Below are 22,529 nucleotides of genomic sequence, written 5' to 3' on the forward strand. Positions count from 1 at the left end.
CGCGTCCTGCCGGCTCCTGCCACACGCGCTGCGTCGTGCGTCCGTCCACTTTCTCCACACGTTCTCTGCTGGAAGCCACCATTTAAACGGTGAAAGCCGAAGGCGCTTTTAATTTCCTTTTGATTTGAATTTCAGGCCCCGCTGAAGGGAAAGGAGCTCCGCGTAACGAGAAGTACCCACGCCAGCCCATCTCGCTCTTGTAACGGGAGACGTCACAGACTAAAGGCATTCGATCCCCGGGCAGACGCTTCTACGGTCACGTATGAGAAGTGCTCGCGGAAGCTGCGCTCTCACCTGGGACACACCTGCTGCCTTCACCAGGTAGTCTGTGTGTTGTGTTTATACAGAGCCAGAGTTCCTTCAGAAGCAGCTTTACTTTTCCTGTGAAAAAGGGCAAAGTATTAAAGACAGGTCACTTGGCCCAGTCCACCCAAGGCCAAACACACTCGTAGGAAATCGGGAGTTCCAAGACTAGGTTCCTGCAACACCGCCCCCCGAGCGCAACCACCGCGCGTGACACGCTCAGCTGCAGACGGGAAGGCCTGCGACGCTTCAGCTCAACACTGAAGGCTGAATGCACGCTTGGTTTTGTTCGAGGGGTGGGGGAATGAGAAGGCACGGGATTCGAAGGACCAAATCTACTTGCTGTCGAAGGCCTCTATCGTCTTTGTATATGCGTGGGCCCAATACATCTCTGGCCTTGTCACGGAAGGCGGGGAGAGATGAGGGACGGAAGCACGGCCAAAATGACCGACGTCGGAGACGCCGGCTCCCCGTATACGACAGACAACGGCAGAGAGGCACCCTCGGTCACAACAGGGTGTCAGAGAACCCGTGAGAACTGACCACGCTGTAACTGACCTGGGGGCTTCGCGGATAATGGAAAAATCCATTAATGGTTTTCAGGGGTGACAGGGTGGGAGACAAAAATACGTGTGTATAAACACGTGGAAAGGAAGGGATCATCACACACACAAACAGACACACAGAGAAGCGTATGCTTTTATAAGGAAAAGTGAAAGTCTCTGAATTTGTATGAATTTTCAAAAGGGTCTGAATTCCTAAAATAGTTCAGAACCATCGGATCAGGTTGAAAGGTAAGTATTTCTATAGATTTAGATCCCTGATGATCTGTGAATTCAGATTTTTGTAACTAAGACAGGCCTAACGAAATTCATGTAACATTAAGAATATGACACTATGGGGGTGCCTGGGTGGCTCAGTCGGTTAAGCGTCTGACTTCAGCTCAGGTCATGATCTCGCGGTCTGTGGGTTTGAGCCCCGCATCGGGCTCTGTGCTGACAGCTCAGAGCCTGGAGCCTGCTTCCGATTCTGTGTCTCCCTCTCTCTCTGACCCTCCCCCATTCATGCTCTGTCTCTCTCTGTCTCAAAAATAAATAAACATTAAAAAAAAAAAAAGTATATGACACTATGGTTTTTAAGTGAGTTTAGCATTAATGTGTACATACATTCCAAAAAACTCCCAGAACAAAAATATTCTTAAAAACTTAAGTATGAACGAAGAGCCTGTGGTCAAATCTGCATCAAAAGACCGACCACGCTAAGGAAAGTTCAATTAAAAACGCGCTTTAAGTGTTAGGTAATTTCAGGCCATCTCAAGCTCTATTATAGTTTCCCTGAAGCTCTTAAATTAGCCGGAAGCACTTACTGAAAGTACTGAAATCTTTAATCCGGTTCTAGAGAGGATAAAAGACCAACCTTTTAAGCCAAAGTATCTGCAAGAATTCATACTTTGAAATAGGTCGGCTCTACGGAGGCTGGTGGACTGCACGGCCCCAGAAAGGGGACCAGGATAAGTGGTGAGAACACGGTAACAGGCAAGTTTAAAAGTCTGACGTTTCCAACCTCTCTTGAGCCAGGTCAGCTTCCGACTTGCACTGTTTGTGAGCCACATCCATTCTTGAGTTCCAAAATTCTTCAACAAGCAACTTATCTACGTGGCGATTTAACCTACCCCCAAGCCTCCTTCCAAACACTGTAACGCCCTTTGCTTAAATGACCTGACCGGGATCCCTGCTTATTACCTATACCCAAAGCAGCAAACAAGGAACCTTAAAAAAAAAAAAGAAACAAAGTTACTTTTCTATCCTTACGGAGGCTACTGCCCACAACTACGCCTGTTCTAACTGAGCATTCATTACTTCTCATCGGACAAACACAAAACAAAAGTAGCCCTTCCCAGTAAAGCAGGAAAAAATCCACCCTGTGCTTTCCTTACTCAGCTGTGAAGAGGAAACCTCATTGGGTCCAACTGCACACCTTCCCCCACGCCTGTAAAGTCCTCCCTGAATCAGAATCTAAGGCGTCGACGAGCATCTCTGAGCCTGTCTGCTCCACGGATTTGTCAGTTACACCACATGAACACCACGCTTCCTTCATCATAATGAGCTCGCAGTTACGTTTTGATGTCTGGGTGGGCGTGGGCTTTGCTCAGGTTCTTCCTTCGCAAACACTCGATTATTCTGAATACCTATTCTTCCTGATAAGCCTCGACCGCCTGCTTGTCCTTCCCCATATGAAACCGCAGCGGGGTCTGTGTAAGACGGGAAAACTCACATCTTTACACTGCGAGTCTCTGATCCAGGAACGTAACGTTCCCTTACACGTTCTGGTCTTTAACGCTCTCCACGGGGTTTATGGCTTTCCCCGCCGAGGCCCGGCGCACACGGTTTATAGATTTTCTCTTCCTAGAGGGCTGATGGTCCCGCCGCCTTTGGAGGATGGGCTGTTCCTGTCCCGTCCCTATTCTGACAGGTCACCGTCAGGCACCGCACATCACACTCTGCCAGCAGAGTCCAGAAGACAGTCTTACCATCTGCAATGATGACAACTCTGAGCCTTCCTTATCGGATCTACAGCTCGCCCTCGTCTGTGCTGGCCCTGCTCCACTGCTGATGGCCTCCAGCCCACACAGAGTAGACGGCACAGAAAGCACGCGCGTCCGCTTCTCACGGTAGTGACAAGGCTCCTCCATTTCACCTTTCTCGATTTCAAAATGTGTTGTTCTCGGGGCGCCTGGGTGGCTCAGTCGGTTAAACGTCCGACTTCAGCTCAGGTCATGATCTCGCATTTCATGAATTCAAGCCCCACATCGGGCTCTGTGCTGACATCTTAGAGGCTGGAGCGGGCTTCCCATTCTGTGTCTCCCTCTTTCTCTGCCCCACCCCACCTGTGCACCCTGTCTCTCTCTCAATAATAAATAAACATTTAGGGGGTGCCTGGGTGGCTCAGTCGGTTAAGCGTCCGACTTCAACTCAGGTCACGATCTCGCGGTCAGTGAGTTCGAGCCCCGCCTTGGGCTCTGGGCTGACGGCTCAGAGCCTGGAGCCTGTTTCAGATTCTGTGTCTCCCTCTCTCTCTGCCCCTCCCCTGTTCATGCTCTGTCTCTCTCTGTCTCAAAAATAAATAAATGTTAAAAAAAAAAAAATTAAACAAAACAAAACAAAATGTGTTGTTCTATTATTACCTCACCAAATATTTTTCCCTGAGGAATGGGTACTTTTTCTCTTCGGCAGCTGTTGTGGTATTCCTGAGACAAATCTGTGAGTCGTAACTTGTGTGTGTTCTCTACTACTACTAAACTTGAGTCCCCAAAACTTCATCTAGTGCCTTGCAGCCACGTTCCTGAGTGACCGCGCTTGGAGTCTTGAGGATGTGAGCACGGGATTCTCAGCCGCCTTTGGTACTGGCCTATTTGAGTTCGAGAGAATGACATGGAAAGCGGTCCGTGTTTTTCTAAGTTCCGAAATGAATACATAACAATAAAGACATTCGTCTCATCCACTGGCGCCTTTACAGAGCTCCCTTGTAAGTCATCTGGATCTTCGACGGTGTTAGATCTTTATTTTATTTTAATTTCTTCTGGGTTATTTTTCCCGTTCAGGTTTACAACTATCCCGACTCAATCTGAGCATGCTTTCCTTGAAAATGGCCCATTTCACAAACACGATCAAATCTGAATATAAATCTGTGAACTAAGTAATTCTCTAACTGCAGTTTTGTCCCAGTTTTCCCAGTCCTCGGGCTTTTGTCCCTTCCTGTCTCGGTCACACCTGCCGAAAGGAGCTGTGGGCTCCACCGGCCTTGCAAAGATCCAGCTGTTCCATTTAATGGTCCCAAATCAATTGCTTTGTTTCCTATTTCATTAACTTAGGTCCTTCCTTCCATTTTCCTTAGTTTCTGTTTTCCATTGCATTTTCTTACTTTGTTATTCATCTTCTGTAGGTCTTGCTTTCTAGAATAATCACATAGGCCCATTCGTTCCTGTGAATGCCATACTGGCAGGATCGCAGAGACTTCAATACTGCCCTACTGTTTACTTCCAAAAGGGCTTAGTATTTCAGTTATTTTCTGTTATCCAAGAGGTGGTTTGTGTCTACGCACATTTAGTTACCAGATAGGTTTGGGAAGTAATTTTCCCCCCTTTGGGCAAGGGCAGGATTTTTGTTAACATCTTATTAAATATCGGTATCTTAATGATATATTAGGCTATAGTTCCTGTTGTCTAGCAGTCAACCTTCCTATATGTTTGAAAAGTATTTTAAAGAATTCTACATTTGTGGTTTAAAAGGACTAGATGGAAATCACCAACCTGCAATTATGAAATCAACTCTACCTCCTACTTTGTCTGCTTTTACAAAATCAACTGTTTCTACGAAGAATACTAAGGCCTCTTGTGGAAACAATGTGACTATTCCCTCTAGAATTTCCAGGCATTTTTACTTGATGCAGTTTCATGATTTTAGGTCTATGACCGTAGCATTTGCTTGGCGAACTGATCAATCACCAACTGATCAATCAACTTAATCAACCTGGATATTCCCTTTTAATTCATGTAAACTCATTTCCAGGCTGGAATTACTTTTTGCCTGATTATGGCTTCAAGTTAGCATTTGTTTGAAACTTCTTTATCCATCCCTCTATATTCAACTCCATTTGATTTTAAAAATACTTCCTACAACATGCCAAAAACAAAGGTCATGCACAAGAAGTCACACCCAACACCTGAAAGGCCTTTCTAACACAAGTATCACGTGTGTGTCCTGCTCCTGAGTTTCCTTCAACTACTTCTTGCCGACCTTCTGTCCCGAGGGCTCTGTCCTCCCCTCCAAGAGGTCCTGCTGGAGGACCATGGGGACATCGACGATCTGGCTTTCCACAGTCGAGAGCCCCACTGGCTCAATTTCACAGCAGCAGCCGATGGCTATGCTCTTAGACTTTCTCTAACGACATTACCTCTATTTTTAACATTTTCTCCTCGTTCATGATTTAATCCTGTTTCTTCAGGGTTCTTCTCCTTGAGTGTGGTGGCTTCCTTTCACATGACTGCTGCCTCTCAGTTTTAAATGAAAATCGAGGCACGACATCTTTGAGAGCCAGTGTCTACTTCTTCAGCCTCCGTTTCCCTGGCAATAAACGAAGGGTCTCATCTCACGGACCTACAGGTCTCTACCTTTGGACGGAAGGGATGCAGAGTGAACCAGTTACGATGATTTACCCGGAGAACGTAAGTAGCCCATTTTCTGGGAACCTGAGTGGCTACCCTTCAAAGCAGCCATAATTCCTCAATTTCCTGATTTCCTTGCATCCACACCCACTCCGAGTGCCTCCTGTGCCACAAATGACACTTCACACACCCGAACTCTGGGCCACAGCATGTGGACAAGTTCCAGAAACGGCTTCTGACATGGAAAGACTACAAAATGTTCACCCTTGAATCAATTACCTGGCAAACCTCTCCTGTCCTGCTCTTTCTCCCACTCCCCGTGCCCCTGAGTGGAAGCAACATAGGGCTTCTGCGATAAAACTTGCTTTTTGAGGGCTGCTATTCTCTGTCGTTTTGGGTTTCATCACCAACTGAAGCCACCTGCTTTACACCTTCCTCCACTGCATACATTTTTAACTCTAAAGGAGACTTCTGTGTTATTTTTTTTCCCTGCCATTTTTAATGGAACTCAGAAGGAATAAAAGGGAAATGTGGCATTCAGGCAGACTTTTTAAAAATGAAGTCAACCCAATACTCTTACGAATTCTTTCATAAGTATAGATGGCCCTTGAATGGCATGGGGGTCAGGGGCACCAAGCCCCGGCAGTTGAAAATGCACATGTAACTGTGACTCCCCTAAAACCTAACTACTAATAGCCCACTATTAACCTGAAACCTTCCTGATAACATAACAGGCAATAACACATATTTTATGTTATACACGTTATATGCTGTAGTCTTACAGTAAAGTAGGCTAGAAGAAAGAAAACATTGTTAAAAACTCAGAAGAAACATTCACAGTGCTGTACTGTAGTTACAGGAAAAAAGAATACCCACATATAAGCGGATACGTGTGTAATTCAAACAAGTGTGAAGGGCCAAAAGAGTGTATTAAGAGAAAAAGTGTTACTTGGGAATTAAATCCACCAAGGTCCTCAGTGAAATAATTCACAGATGCCCAAAGACTTCACTTACTTAGAAGAAGTAAAACGTACAGCAGACAATATGCTCAGCGTCACAGTGCGGGGAGGCAAAAGACCAAAGAAAACAGAACGCGGGGCTACGGAGCAGCCAAGGGGATGGGGTGGGAGGGTTCGGTTTGAAACGGCGAGGCCTGAGCGCATCAGATCCTCAATCACCCGTCAGCGCAGAAGAGAAGACGGGGACACCGGCAGCCGGCAGGTGGCTGCGAGAGGCCAGCCCAGCGTGCCCGTTGCTTCCCTAGGCAGCACGTCTGCCCGAAGCCTGGCTTCCTGCATGTAAGGGCAGGAAGAGTAGGGTCAGAGCACACGGAACGTAGCGAGAGCAGTGAACGGCCAACCGGGGTCCAGGCAACTGCAAGGCGTCAACTATTAAAGCCTCAAGCCCAGGAAAAGCTGGTCCTATGCTCGGAATTAAAAGAAAAAAAAAGGAAGCAGAGACAAGGTAAAGGAGACTTCCGAAGAGACACTATCTACACGCCCAGAACAACACGAGTGGTTTTAGTAATTTCCGTTTGGATGAGAAATAACACGCTGGTGAATGAAAATACCATTAGTTACTTATTTACCATTTTCAATCCATCCCTTCCCGAGAAAGTGTGAGACAGGTAGAGCAGAAATTCACAATCTAGGTTTTATTTTATTTTATTTTTTTTAACGTTTATTTATTTTTGAGACAGAGAGAGACAGAGCATGAATGGGGGAGGGTCAGAGAGAGGGAGACACAGAATCTGAAACAGGCTCCAGGCTCTGAGCTGTCAGCACAGAGCCCGAAGCAGGGCTCAAACTCACAAGCTGTGAGAGCATGACCTGAGCTGAAGTCGGCCGCTTAACCGACTGAGCCACCCAGGCACCCCTCACAATCTAAGTTTTAAAAGTGAAAAACAAGGGCGCCTGGGTGGCTCAGTCAGTTGAGCTTCCGACTTCAGCTCAGGTCATGATCTCACAGCTCGTGGATTTGAGCCCCGCGTCGGGCTCTGCGCGGACAGTGCAGAGCCTGCTTGGGATTCTCTCTCCCTCTCTCTCTGCCCCCCGACTCTCACTTTCTCTCTCAAGAAAAATAAAAGTGAAGAAAAAAGAAGGAAAGTAAATGGCGAAAGATCAAACTGCCAATTTCTCAACTTCCAGAGTTAGACCTTCTTGCCTACAAGGTAACACACCGAACAACAACCCCTCGGTTGTCGGACGCAACCCCTCGCTCCCCCACGACTGCCCTTTTACTTTCCTGTATAAATGCTGGCCTCCCCCAAATGCTTCTGTCCTCCAAAAATACAGCAGAGGGCTTTGACTCCAGTTTTCCTGCCTGACGTTAATAACGATTACACATCTGGCACCTAAGAAAGTTTATAAATTAACTTGAGAAACTTCGTAAGAAAACTATACTTATTTATTGACAAGTATGGAAATTATGTCTCTGACAGTTTCCTTTTCCAAACAATATTGCTTTCTGAGTCTTTCATTCGCTATTTTATTTGATCAGACAGCAAGGTGGTAACACGTGCAGACCTGAGGGAGACGTAAAACAGGACAGGACGCCTCGCACGTGAACACCCGCTAAACCTCAGAATCTTCCTAATTACAGGTGAGAGCAGCGAGCCACCTCCCAAACCACCGAAATCACGCACAAGTAAAAAGAAATCTGTAATATACTCACTTTTATCTATGCTTCCGTAAGAATCGCTTGAAATTTGTGTTCCAATATGTCTCAACTCTAAAATCATGGAGGAGAAAACTGTTAATAAAGAACACTGCATGTCGAGCCAGGATTTTTAAGTAGGCATGAAGTGAATACTCACCCTTCGCAGTTTTCTGTTTAGAGAATTCATCCAGCCGTTCCTGTGAAAACAAAAGGCTGCCAGTGTCTGTAGGGGACAGAGGGGGACACAGAGCGCAGGCGCCCCACACCCAATGTGAGACAGGGAGCTGAGGCGGGTCCTGCGGACTCTTTCGTGGGGTGGCCCCGCTCTTGACTCCCGTGGGACCAGGACCCGCTGGGCTGGCGGACAGTACGAAGCCCCGAGGCTGGCAGTTCCCACGTGTGTGTGCTATTATCTGTTACCTGTGTCTTCCTAAATTCCTTCTCGAGTATCTTCTTCTCAGTCCTCAGTTGCTTGAAGTCCTGAGTTTGCTTAACAGCAGCCTCTTTCAAGAGTGCAACGGAGAGAGAGAACGATAATTTACCAACTTTACAACCACCGCTCGCATAATACTCAAAATATAATCTGAGTTCTCCTTACTTCACAGAACTTTAACACAAATTTTGTAAGTCGCTGCTCCTTTAGCGTGTTATCGGTCAGGGATAAATGTAGGAACACTTCGCATTTACCCTGTTGTCTGTGAAACCACAGACTTGGCTCAGACCCTAAGACTCCTTTCCGATCCCAGCACAAGCCAGCCCGTGCCCTCTGGTCAGGCAAGAACCCAATACACATGAACTTTCCAGAAGGAGGGGCACTGCTCCCCCTTGCTCTTCGGCAAGAAGCAACGTTCACGCTTCAGACGTGTCAGAAGCGTGACTTCATCTCGGAATAGTTCCTACCATTCTCTGTGTTGGGGAGGGGGGCAATCTTTGCCATGCTTCTTCTATGTTATGCCTTCCTGGAGTTCCCTTCAAGTACGTACTTCTAGCGAGTGTCTTTGCTCTAGATCTACTTTTAAGGAATTGTTATAGTTCTTCCCCGGATCTTCAGCAAATTCTTCAATCTGGCTTTTGGTTCTGAAGCACACGCTCCAAATACATTAATCAAGAATTTAGGGGAGCCTGAGTGGCTCAGTCAGTTGAGCATCCGACTTCAGCTCAGGTCATGATCTCGTGGTTCATGTGTTCAAGCCCCACATTGGGCTCTGTGCTGACAGCTGGGAGCCTGGAGCCTGCTTCGGATTCTGTGTCTCTCTCTCTCCCTGGCCCTCCCTGGCTCGTGCTCTGTCTCTCTCTCTCTCTCTCTCTCTCAAAAATAAACATTAAAAAAAAATTAAAAAAAAAAATAAAGAATCTAACCAGCATTGACTTCATCTGAATATGTTCAGACACAACTGCCATGAACACTAAACTCCCATAAACCACTGCAGTAACGAGCCATCCCTGACTGCTCTGACAAGCCTGAGCATTTCCTTACCTGATTATTATGCCATATCACTTACAAGGAAAAAATATTTTTGTCACACGGGAAATAAAGGCTACACTTTCGCTTCAAAGGAAATCTGTTCTAAGAGCTATACACAGTCTCCCAGGCATTTCAGATGTCTTTGAAACATTCCCTAAAATAGACACTTCTCTCCACACACTAGCAAGAGAAAGCAATACTTAACAAACACAGTCATGTCATGTTTACTACCGTATTGTCAGTGTTTGTGCAAAAACCCAATCAGAGGAAAACTTGTTAAAATATTTATAGAGTTTAAATCTAAAAATGTAGGCTCAGTCTAGGTAAATTAATGATGAGAAATATTTTCAGCTAAGTCTCTTCTCCGTGCCCGATCCAACTACGTTGAAATTCTTACTCCTCATTACATGAAAAATGAACCACGCTCTGAAGGAAGGTGGGATCAGCTTGATGAAACAGCCCACGCAGGAATGAAAGGGGGACGCGGAGACCCGCAAAGCCCCACTGGTCTCTCCCTGATGTATTTCCGTGTCCCAACCACATAACGAAAGGGGAAAGAACCCAAAGGAAAGATCTTGAGATCAGTTCCTGAAAGGGCTATTAGCTGTCCCGTGAGGACTTAGCTGACCCTCCCGCGGTCCCTCTGTGTTCTGCCTACTCAGCGTAGACCAGGAGCCCGAATCCAAACGCTGGGGCGGGGAGGGGGTCAGAGACAAAGGGATGATACCCAGGGCAGGCAATTTCTCAGAACCTTCCCACGGATGTGTCATAACTATCTAAAAACATCAAGTTTCCTGGCACCAGAAGTAGTACTTTCTTTCTACTAGCCTCTTATTTCAGGGAACAATGAGAAAGCCTCCTAAAACTCAACTTCCCGAATTAAATCCTTTTCCTGACTGCTGCTTTTGAAGGTAAAAACACGGGCCGCTCCTAGTTTGGGCCACGTTTCAGAGATTTGCCACACAGTATGCTCATATTCCTATTCCTCCCCCGGAAGGGAGCGTTGCCGTCGACCCTCCCGCTAGTTGTGCCCTCCGCGCGGCCACTCAGGGCCCGCCCTCGAGAACCACGCAGCCACCGGGCCAAGCACTACAACTCTGTGAAGTCACCGGTGGGACTGGTGAGAAGAGCAGTGACCCCACCAGCGAGGTGACAACAGTGCCCATTACCTTCCAGCTTCTTCACCTTGGCTTCTAGCTTCTTCTTCCTATTGAGACAATTTTATAAGTTAAAAAGGTAAAAACGGTCAGCTTTCAAACCAGAAACATGTACGTTACAATTCACGGTACATAGATTTTCTTAAATTGCTACAATTTACACAACAAAGGCACGTCGGTCATGATCAGTCATGACGAGCCTCGCACCTGGACCACTGAAATCACCAGCAACTGTTCTGAAGGCAGAGGAAACCCAAGAGAGAGCGCTACGCGGCTTAGCGTGCACTGGTTCTAAAAAAACTCTCTTTCCGCCAAGTCTGCGGTTTCCCGGAACTGCAGCGGCCTCGCCGCCAGGCCGAGCCGAGGCGTGCAGACGGGCTCCCGCAAGCGGTGCGGCACGGATGCGGGCGGGGGGACTTCTGGGGCGCACGTGCCGGCAGTGCTCACGGTCCCACGTCCCAGGAGGCAGGGGCTGCCGAGCTGCACCGGTTTTCAGACAGACTTCGGAGTCAGAGCGAGTGGGAAACTCCGAGAAACCGTCTCTGAATAACCACCGCGTCAGGTCGACGTCACCGCACTGTGTGTGTGGCTCCCAAGCTTTGTGAGGAGCGGGGAAGTGACCAACTGGGTGCCTTCAGACAGCTCTTTTTATTAATGGTAACAAAGACCCCACCGCACAGGGCACAGGGCAAGGAGCTGACGGTCGTGTCTGAAGGCACACGGAGACGCGTGCATGCACGCGCAGACAGACATAAAAACTCTGGAGTTCTTTCTCTGTGCAGCTCTTCAACGCGCCCAGGCTTCTTGGTCCTTCTTATAACCTTCACGCGAGGTGTGACCTCCGTTTTACAGATGTGGAGACTAAGACTGAAGGACCGACTCATTTACAACCACAAGGTTAGTTACAGGCAACAACCCAAAGACAGAGAGACAAATGGTACCGATGGAAGCATTAGCTCTTTTGGAAAAGGAAAACCGTATTTCCACAGTTATCTTAACACTTACTGAGCATCTGTTTTCAAGCATTCTTCTTTCACACGAGCATACTCCTGATGAGTGTCCTGGTACAACTTCAGAGAACTCTGAAAAAAGATAACACATCTTATCTTATCACCATCATTGATAACGTATTTTGACCTTGACCAGCAAAATTATTATCACTTAACAGTAAGAAGTTAACCAGATGAATACATACATTAGGCAGGAAACCACCATATAATTCTTTGAACATTTTAATAAAGATAACCAGATCCTTAACGTAAATTTAACACGATTAATAGTCTCATCAAAGAAAGCTGCTAAGAATGTGAAAATGTACTAATTTTAGGGCAACTCCAAATCTCTGTAATACGGATTAGCAAATATTTTGGTCTCAACCAGTTAAAATTCAACAAAATCTGAGGAAATTTTAGAGCTTAATAAATATAAGCTATCATTTTTACTATACAAAAATATAAACAAACCATTATACTTAACGATAACTGGGAAGAATGTGTTAACACCCATTAACGTGTATGTCCTGATGGCCAACACAGAACGGGAAAGACTGTCACTGAGCACTGTCTCCTACTACGTGCACATGCGGGGTCTCTAACTGCCACAGCTCCGAGAGGGGTTTCACGACCCCCTTGTACACATGAGGGGTCTGAGGATCCACAGCTGACTTATTCCTCTAGAGCCACAGAGAACGAGTGACAAATGAGGGCTTGTCACTGGGGTCTGACGCCAGTGTTCCTGCTTCCTCTCGGCTGTGGCTGCTGACACGATTATGGGTCAGAGGCAGCCAAAATTCAATGTTGCGGCTGTTTCCGTTTCACCTTCTTTGCATCATTCAACACAGAATAAAGACTTTCTACAAAAGTATTATGACCGGTCACTGTTGAAGCAGGTCAGACAACCGATCGGTGCACGGCATTGCTAGAACAGCACAAGGTGAAGACTGGGAGGCACAGACACTATCGTGACAAGGGCTTGGAGAACAGGCTGAGAAGACCAGCGTTGTCCCAGCTTAGCTACGACATGTCTCAAGCAAACCAAGCAACCAACTTTACTGGCCTCTGACTTACGTTACCTGTAAAAGCCATAAATTCTCTCCTAAGACTCCTGGGAAGAGTAAGCCGAAATTCATACTGAAGTGCAAGTTTACAGCACTTTTTTTGCACCACCCCCCAGGTTTACAGAATTTTAAATAAACTGCAACTTGATTTTGAAGCAGAGAACATGATCTCTCTACCTTTAAGTTTGAATGTTTGCTTTTCATTTTATAACTAAAGCAAGACCAACGTGAACAGGCAATCAACGCAGGACACGCAAGAGCCCTAAAAACCCACAGTTAGCAGGTTCCTCCGGAGAACCTCAAAGAACACAGAAGCCATGAACACAGCATTACAGGGCTAGCAATTACCATGAGGATCAAGCCTTGAATCAACCCGTGCGACCTTCTCTAAAAATAGTAATACGCTTAATGCTTCTTGACTAGCACCTGTTTCCTTTGTGAAGACGTAAAATGCCCCCTCATTCCAATGACAGTGAATAAGCAGACCTTAGTTTACGGAAGGTAAAGCTTTGTGGGAAAATCCCTTCAGGTACCTTCTTCTCCTCTAGCTCTGCTTTTAAAGATCCCAGCTCTTCCTGACATTTCTGCAGAGGAGAGATTTTCTGAAGCATCTGTTCCACTTGGTGATGCAGAGTACTGTTCTCTCTAAAAATGGACAATGCGTTAGCGTCAGTCGGCAAAAGTATCTCCAGCATGTTACTAAACAGACCTACTGATGATTTCCTGGTTTCTCTAACTTGGAACAAAAAAGAAACAAGAGAATGTCTCATTTGACATGCCTTCTCTCTATTTACATCAACATGACCTTCATGCTGCCCTTTGTTCCTCTGACATGATAGTCTATTTCTAATAAAAAGTATATGAAACAGCTACCTGAGACACTCTCAGTCTGATGGAGAATATATTAAAGAACAATCTGTCAGATACTCTGGCTTTTCCGATCTGGAAGTCATCTCCATTTACTCAAACTAAGTGACGGGCAATTTTGTGATCCAGGTCATAACAACGTTTTGCCTTCTTCTAGGTGACGAATGTATTCAGAGTATGAGACACTGCTAAATGTTAAGTCCATTTAAAATTGTTTAAAATGCACAAGATAACCGCACTTAACAGTCCAATTCATACAGACTACAATTTGATTAACAGTAAATTTCATTTCAATGGCAATGCCATGGGTTCAAATATTGAAAAGTCAAATGCCAGGCTGTAATTTAAGACCTTGATAACAAATTGATTTGGATAAAAATGTAAATCTTCTTCTATTATGACCATCAAAGCAACATTATATACAATGGACCAATCCTATGTGACACTTTGATTGAGTCTGTTTAAAAAATGTAGTCTTTTAAATGTCTACCCCAAAACAACGATGAAAACAGGTAGCTTACCTTCTTGCAAACTGCAGCTGTGAAACTTGTTAAAGAAAACTCTTGAGAGTTTTATCTACTGACACTTGTCTGAAGATTAAACTCACTTTAAAAGTATCTGTAATAATCTCTGTTCAATATACATACAGGCAAGATCACAATTCCTAGAAAACAATTATTTCACGTGCCATTTATGACACAGCAATAAAAATTTTTACTACGTTATTCTATTTACCATACCATGTACCTAAAGTCAAAACACCTACTTCTCTAAATTGAAACAAGGTATTCAATGAAATACAGGTTAATATGAAGTTCCAAGAATAAACACAAGGTAATATTCAACCAACGAGCAACATCTCCAAACCTGTAAGTAGCAAAATCCTGAAACAACCTACCCTGGATTTCTCAGATGGTCCCCAGCATAATTCCAGCAAACAAGAGTTTAGGTTCTTGCGCAAACCATCTACCACTACACTTAATGAGCAAGGAGAAGAGAAACACAGGGAGAACCAGAAATCTAGACGACCTTCCTCTGACAGCGTCCATGGTATGATCACTTCACCCCCATCTCATGCTGCCAGGAAAACGTGCTAAAAGAACAAAACAATTATCCCTTTAAATTTCACCTCCTGGAAGTTTCCACGTTTACAGCACAATGTGGCAAATGTCTACAACCTCACACCTCCATCCTCCTCCCAGAATACAGACTGCTCCAGATCAAGGACTATATTCACTCTTGCCAGTCTTTGCAAGAAAGCAAAGTTCAAAAATATCGAAAGGAAAAATAAAATATACTCTCTGTCCTTCAGAAAAAGGAAATAAACTTAACACAACAACCAGAATTACACAAAAAAGTAGGAAATGAAGTTACAAAATAAAGCCATTTAAACCTGCACCACGAGCACCGTGGGCTGCGAGAGCAAGCTACTGTCCACGCGAGGTACAGAAGTCCGTACTTGGGACCAACGCCAAGTACGCAGCTAGGCCACAGAGGATCAGAGCACAGAACGCGCATTCAAGAATTAAGCCCGAGGCTTACCAGTTTTTAGTAAACTATTCTAACAATTTTGACTTTAAAATTTGACAAATTTTTGAAGAGTAAATCAGTTTTCCTGCTAGATTACATGTGTTAATTACCTCAAAAATGTATGCCAAAAAAGGATATAATGAAAGTATATACTCTTCTAATACTGGAATCGCCTATTTCCCTATTCAGCTAATTAAAAGTATTTCTATTAATTGTTTCTGTTCAGCTTTCATGATCAAAGATATAAAAGATATTATTACTATCAAAGATATCATTGCTCTTACCATAATATACATTTAGTTAAACAGACTGCGAATTTCAACAAATAAAGCACAAGGGGCTTTCACTGACCTATTGTTTTTAACATAAAAATCCAGTACTAAAAATAAGTCTAAAGCTTATGCCTTCATTTTATTACTCGAATCACACAAGTTAGGTACGGTAGCACCGACACAAACAATCAGTGATCACACACAAGCTCAGGAAAGTCAGAAAGAGTATCGAAGCAGGCCTCAGGTTCCCGACAAAGCTGAAGAGCAGAATGTGTCCCGAGACTGAAGCCGAACTTCAGCAAATCCTCACAAATACACCTGTGCTATTTTTTACGGGGGAGATTTCCTTCGTGATGAATGTTTTCACCACAAAATGCAGAAAAATGAATCACACACACCATCTGCACCCTCGCAACAAAATACTTCGACGGTTACTGAACAAATGCTGACCACGAGTCCACACCTGTCTTGTCAACACAAATCACCCCGATGAGGGATAATATCTATAGTAATTCTCTACAAATCAGAAAGCTAATTAACAAAAGTCAATTTTCCAACATTCTGACTATTCCTACAGGGCAAGTCTTTCAGAAATTCCAAAACATTCTCACATTCAGGTTCACGCTATTCCTAAACCCGCAGAACATACGTCACACCTCCTTAGGACAAATGAAAGAGACCCACGCGTTAGAAAGTTAGGAAACCTGAAGAAAACCGAAGCCAGGGACAAAACCAGACTGTTCTAAAACGGCCACTCACAGTCTTTGTCATTCCACGCGGTCACAGGAAGAGACTCACGTCCACGCTGTGTTCCTTCCTTAGAGGCTGTAAATCCCACCTTCCGAAAGATAACTGAAAATCCCCACGGTTCATTAAGAAACTATAAAGAAGTAAATGTTACAATTCGAAGGAAAAAGCTGGTAAAAGGATATCATCACATTTCTTCTGATATTCTGTTAATAAATTACTGCAACAAAGAAAAGAATTACGTTACCTTTTTGATCTGGAAAGTACATTGTTAAAATCACATTTCAAAATATGCCAGGCACCCTTGTTCCTAGGTTTCTGGCAACAGATTTATGCTTAATACGTATGCGTGTGTGTGTGTATATATCGCAGCTGTATCATATATTGAATATATATATACGTATATATATATATGTACACATCACCTTCAATTCCTTAGAGGCATCACTGCACTGATACACGAACTTTTAATTTAAATCCCTTTGACTGGAGTAACATCTTAGCCTATAAATTCATGTGACTTTTAGAATATTAAAAAAAAAAAAAAAAAAAAGACTAAATCTCATCCCATGACTATGAAATACTTACTGTGAGGAAACCTGAGGTCCAGTCCTAAAGCTAAGAGGGCTTTAAAGACAGAAAACAGCTTGAAACAAAATGTCCACTCTGTCTAGCAGAGATCACTTCCCAAGCTGTAAGGCTGGCTGTGAAGGCCTGTGGGCCAGTAACGCAATGTGAGTTGCACCGTGGCCCACAGCACGCGGGCTCCAGGTGACAGACTCAAGGTCTCTTTGGCCCAGGGGTCTAACACACCACCTGCTCCGGCTTATCCGTTGGGTTCATGAAGTGCAACCAAACACTTGAAAACATACTCACTCTGTATTAATAATTTTTTGCTTCAAGGTAATTAATGCTTCAACATACTCGTTTAAATTCTGAAAGACAAAAACAGCTACAGTCAGCTACTTGTTTCATAAGTTACTCTACACAGATTCTCTGTGTAACGTATTGTGAAACACGAACATGTTGTTCGTTCACTCTGTGACATAAAAGCAGAAATGAAGACGCTACTCACTTCACCTATAAACACAGACCCACAGACTCCGAGTGATCTTGAACCCATGCTGTATCTCTCTGAATTTTTACGTGAATGACGCTCTCTCTCCCCGACAGCAAGGGAGCCGTGCTGAGGCCGTGACTTGTGCTCTCAATGACAGTCTGGTGAGTAGTCAGTACCTTAGCTCACCAACTAGCAGTCCTCATCAGTCTACAACTTACTCTGCATTGTTTCTGAAGGGATTGAAGACAACCGAAAAGACACAGAAGTTACACACACACACACACACACACTAAAAATTAAAATAACACAGGAAGGACAAATAGGAATATTAAAATAGGGACAAGATTCAATAAAAAAAATTCATTTTATAAGGATCTGTAGATTTTAGGGACGAACTACAAATCCGGCTCTACATTGCTGCTATCGACAGGGAAAACATCATTAATTACACTGCTCCAAGTGTTTCTAAGATGTAAAAGCAAATTTTTTTTTCCTTAAGTGACTTTTTTCCCCTTCATGTCTGCACATTTCATTAGCAAATATTTCAGAAATAAGTACTTATTTTCACTGATTATACCAAAACACCTTTTTCTAGATAATGCAAATGATTTTGAGAATTAAAGAAACATCTCCCTCTACAGTAGCACGTGCACCTTCTTCAGTCCTACACGTAACGTGATCGTTAAAATAAAAACCATATACACTGAAAGACATAAAGAAAAAATCTTAGCTCTCTTCTGGCCCCACCCCCCAATGAAAGATCTCGATTCCACGTCGCCCATCTCCCTCCGGAACCGCTCCCACACACGACACTGGGTGTGCTCAGGGCACCAGGGGCCACTGCGGGACACGCGGGTTCTCCTCAGCCTTCACCCGCGCCCCACGAGCGTCCCTGCCCATGCCCTGTGAGACGCTGCTCCCCGTCCTTAGGATCAAGTGCAGACAGGCTCCTGCAGCAGTGACAGTTACGGGCAATGCAAACCTCAGGGCCCTTATTTATTTATTTTTTTTAATGTTTTATTTATTTTTGAGACAGAGAGAGACAGAGCATGAACGGGGGAGGGGCAGAGAGAGAGGGAGACACAGAGTCGGAAACAGGCTCCAGGCTCCGAGCCGTCAGCCCAGAGCCCGACGCGGGGCCCGAACTCACGGACCGCGAGATCGTGACCTGAGCCGAAGTCGGACGCTTAACCCACTGAGCCCCCCAGGCGCCCCATCAGGGCCCTTATTTTTTCATTTGTGTTTCTCTAGGAGCGTGACTGACAAATCTCTTCCGGCTACTCACAGTTCTGCTCCTCTTAGTTAACAGCTCCTTCCTACTGTTTGCTCACGGGGAAGTTGCCCTTTCCGAGGGGCTGCCACATCTAAGGCACGGTGACATTTCATTAAATGTTACAAATGCATATACGGTATGTCAGGTGGCCACTGAAATACACCCACGTAGGCATGTACACGTTTTAAATACTCAGAGTTGAATCCGTCACTTTTTACAAAATTTCGGCTTCCTGATGTATTTAGAAAGTCCTATCCCACCCATGACGCTAAAATTAAAGGATTCTCCTCTATGCTATCCTAGTACTTTTAGGCTTTCATATTTTGTATTTCTAGCTTTAACCGCTCTGGTGCTGTGTACAATCCAGACTCTCAACGCTGACGGTCAAAAGGGCAACAGGGGGCCCATTCATTTTTGTATTCCATGTATACTTGGCCTCCCACGTTGAAGAAACAATCTTTCATTAACAAATTTGGGGTGTAGCAACAGACTTCCGGGCCCAGAGGGTAAGGAATGCATCTGCTTTTACGCCGTCCCCAAAAACCAGCTAAAACTGAAGTCAAGGAACTTTCCGCCAAAGGCAAGACCCACGAAGATGAGAGCAGAATAAGAGGCCAATGGCAACTGGAAAGCAGATTCAGGAACACGGATTCAGGGGGCTCAAGAGAGCAGTGGGGTGGGGGCGGGGAACGGGGACACCAGGTTCCTCTGAGACCAGAGGCCGGCAGACGGCGCTGACGTGAGAACTGGGCGCAAGCGCTCTTGCAAGCATTTAACCCTCAAATTCCTACCTCTCTGCCACCATCCAGGAAAAGGTGTGCTGTGAGGAATTCTCTGTCCGGGACACTGAGCGCAGTGCCAGACACAGAGGGACGAGCCGCTGCTAAACACAGAGGGGACGCCGACCACCTCCGGGCCCCACGAAGCTCCCAGACACTGGCAGCCAGTCCTTTTGCCCTCCGGGCAGGAGAGCGACCACACTTCGTTGGAGGAAGTGTAAGCAGCCCGCAGATGAGATCTAAAGGTGCTGACAGGAGATGTGCTTCGAATAAACGGCCGCCAGACCTTCTGCGTGAAGCCCGGGGGCCGGAAGCCCCACGCTCAGCATTTCCCGCCAGCACCTTAGCCAACAGTTTTAAGATGAACAAACAATCAAGGATCTCCGCCCGTCAGAGAGAACCCTGAACGTGAGCGAGAGAGACCAAAAGACCACCAAGCAACTCGGAGTAAGTAAAGACCGAGACAAAAACCGACGAACAGTAGTGTGAGCGGAGGTTAAGTGATGTTACATTCACGAAACAACATTTGTAAAAGGAACATGCAGAGTTCCTAGAACTGTATTATAGCTCTTAAAAATTAAAACCATATACACGCACGAGGATGGCTAAAAAAACCAAAGTGGCAGACAACAGCAAGTGCTGGTGAGGATGCAGAGGCCGGAACCCTCCGAGTCGGGGGTGGGGGGCAGGAAACGGTGCAGCTGCATCGAACAGTTGGGCAAGGGCTCAAATGTCAATCACCTGACCGTCCAGCAATTCCACTCCTAGGTCCGTGCCCCGAGGAACCGAAAACACACGTCCCTGCCAACCCCGCACACTGTGGTTTACAGCATTAGTCACGCTAGACAAAGAAGTAAAAAATAAGCTGACAGAACGGATAAACAAAATGTCACACAGCCACATAACGTGATTACTCGGCAATGAAATGGATGAATGCCACCCGCTACCACAGGGGTAAACCTCGCAAACACACGCTACCCACACGAGCTCGCAAAAGGCTGTATGACTCCATTCACGTGAATTGCCCATAACAGGCAGATCCAGAGACACAAAGGAGATTGGCGCTTGCCAGGGACGGGGGCGGGGGACACAGGGAAGGACCGCTAATGCCCAAGAGGTTCCTGGCAGGGGCGACGTGGGGGACTCGGGTGGAGAGGAACGTGTTTTACAAAGTGGTGACAGGGTTGCAAAACTGTGACCGAACTAAAAACCACTGAATCGCACATATAAAGAGGATGAATTTTATGGTATGTGAATTGTATCTCAATAAAACTGTCAGAACTAAATTAAAAACAGGAAAGCAAAATAAAAACCTCAAAAGAGTTGAGGATAAAGTTGAAAATAAAAGTTCCCCAGATAAAACGAAACACAGACCTAAGAACAAAGTAAAATAAAAAGCAATTAAAGTTGTCAGGGCAAGATCCCACATGCCCAACAAGTAAGAGTTCTAGACACAGTAACAGGAAAGATGGACAGATGATCAAAGTCATTCTGACACTCGAGGAAAACAAATCTCAGAACCAAAGCCAGACATTTCCAAACTGAAAGGTCCCAGCACATAAATAGAAACAGAATCCAAACCAGGAAACATCAGCACCAGGTTTCAGGGCATCGGAGACACAGCAAAGACCCTACAGGAATGCTGAGAGAAAAATGAAACCAGCCAAGTCGCATGCAGAGAATCTGGAACCAGAATGGCTTCAGCCTTCACAACAATCTGGAAACCTAGAACCCTGCAAGTTTTGAAGGAAAAGTGAATTCCAAGGTAAAATTCTGTGCAAGCTAGCCATCAGTTGGGATGGTAAGACTGACACTCTTGGTTTTTTTCTTCCAACAAGATTTTATGTAAATTCAAGTTAGCTGAAAATAGACTCTTCCCAGTCAGAAGTTCTACTTCGCAGACATCCTTACTGAGGGAGGTACTGCAGGTCATGACCACACGTGACCCCCCCCCCCAAACTCGTGGAGTAAACCCAGAGAAGGCGACGTGGCACAAAAGACAGAGGTGACGAGAATCGAGAAGGCGGCTGCACCCCGGAAAGGAGCAGGCCCCAAGGCTCTGCACGGGATTTCCCCCTTAAGGAGCAAACGACAGAGCATCTGGCGGAACGAAAGCCCTGAGGATATTCTGACCTAGCTGACAGAGAGCTGCAAGTAAACGTGGTTGGTTCGCACCACGCATTTAAATTATGATTTTTTAAGCACAGGTGATTCTTCCTTTTTTCCCCTCCTCTTTCCAGTTCTTTGCTAGTGGATTTCACCTTCCCCACCTTGCTTCCAGATGCCGTTCTGTAGTGCTAAGTACCATGCAAGAGACATTCCGGAACCCTCTAGAGTCCCACACAGCTGGATTCAAATTCCTGCCCCACCTCCTTCCAGCCCGGGACCCTTGGGCAGATTTATTTAGCCTCCCTTTGCCTCAGGACCCTTTCCAATCCTATGGATAAGGAGACAGAGCACTGGGAGGGACAGAGCTGGCCTGCTATTAGAAGTAAACAGGATGAGCCGGGAAAGGGTCAACCCGTCCCTGGCACACAGCAAAGAGCCCTTAACATGTTCAAGGTGAGCAAGCTGAATTAAGCCTAGAATCACTCATCCGGGGAAACAAACAAAAAAACACAAGAAAGGAAAAGTAATCATGCTTTACTCCAGAGTACAGCTCTGAAGACCATACAGGCAGAAAAGCATCCGCTCGGAGCAGGGACGGAACCGAAATTACACACGGGCTGAGAAGGCAGGGGAGCAGAGGGAGGGCAGGGGCCTCAGGGGCAGCAGGGTCCCGGCTGCAAGGAGAGCTCGGCGTGCACCTGCCGAGGTCAGCCATCCGACAGGACGCCTGACACTGAAGAGCAAGAAGCAGCAACCCAAGTCTGTCACTTGACGCTATTAAGGTTCATTACAAAACGCACTGCGAACAATTCAAAGTGGGACGGGAGGGAGGTGGGGCTGGGGGCTGCTGGCTCTTGTCCGTCCGTGGACACATCTTGTCCATCTGGCCACCTCTCTAGCCTGTGTTCACCCACATTTGCTACAGGTAAGAAATGAAAACCACAAAACACAGCACCACACAGGGGAAAAGCAGACGAAGCAAAGACGAAACCACAGCACTCGAGGCCCTGACTTTTCCCTCTGAGCCCGCCTTCACGGCAGCTCAAATCCGGGCAGATCCTGCAGCACCCTGACAAGTCTTCTGTGCCT

The 22,529-nt window shown here is 45.7% G+C and overlaps 1 protein-coding gene across 3 annotated transcripts in view; it reads right to left on the reverse strand.

Annotated features, from left to right (window-relative positions):
• Positions 1-22,529, reverse strand: part of ICE1 (interactor of little elongation complex ELL subunit 1) — a 57,004-nt gene that overhangs the window by 27,281 nt on the left and 7,194 nt on the right. For all 3 annotated transcript variants that reach the window (XM_053202304.1, XM_053202305.1, XM_053202311.1), the window contains exons 2-11: positions 17,096-17,154; positions 16,411-16,439; positions 14,192-14,216; positions 13,337-13,448; positions 11,753-11,829; positions 10,760-10,797; positions 8,546-8,628; positions 8,283-8,322; positions 8,141-8,197; positions 295-381 (exon numbers count right to left, since the gene is read on the reverse strand). In XM_053202304.1, coding sequence (XP_053058279.1) covers positions 295-381; positions 8,141-8,197; positions 8,283-8,322; positions 8,546-8,628; positions 10,760-10,797; positions 11,753-11,829; positions 13,337-13,448; positions 14,192-14,216; positions 16,411-16,439; positions 17,096-17,154 — 607 coding nt within the window. The remainder of the gene's footprint in view (positions 1-294; positions 382-8,140; positions 8,198-8,282; positions 8,323-8,545; positions 8,629-10,759; positions 10,798-11,752; positions 11,830-13,336; positions 13,449-14,191; positions 14,217-16,410; positions 16,440-17,095; positions 17,155-22,529) is intronic.

This window comes from Acinonyx jubatus, chromosome A1, assembly GCF_027475565.1.
Source record: "Acinonyx jubatus isolate Ajub_Pintada_27869175 chromosome A1, VMU_Ajub_asm_v1.0, whole genome shotgun sequence".
NCBI lineage: Eukaryota > Metazoa > Chordata > Mammalia > Carnivora > Felidae > Acinonyx > Acinonyx jubatus.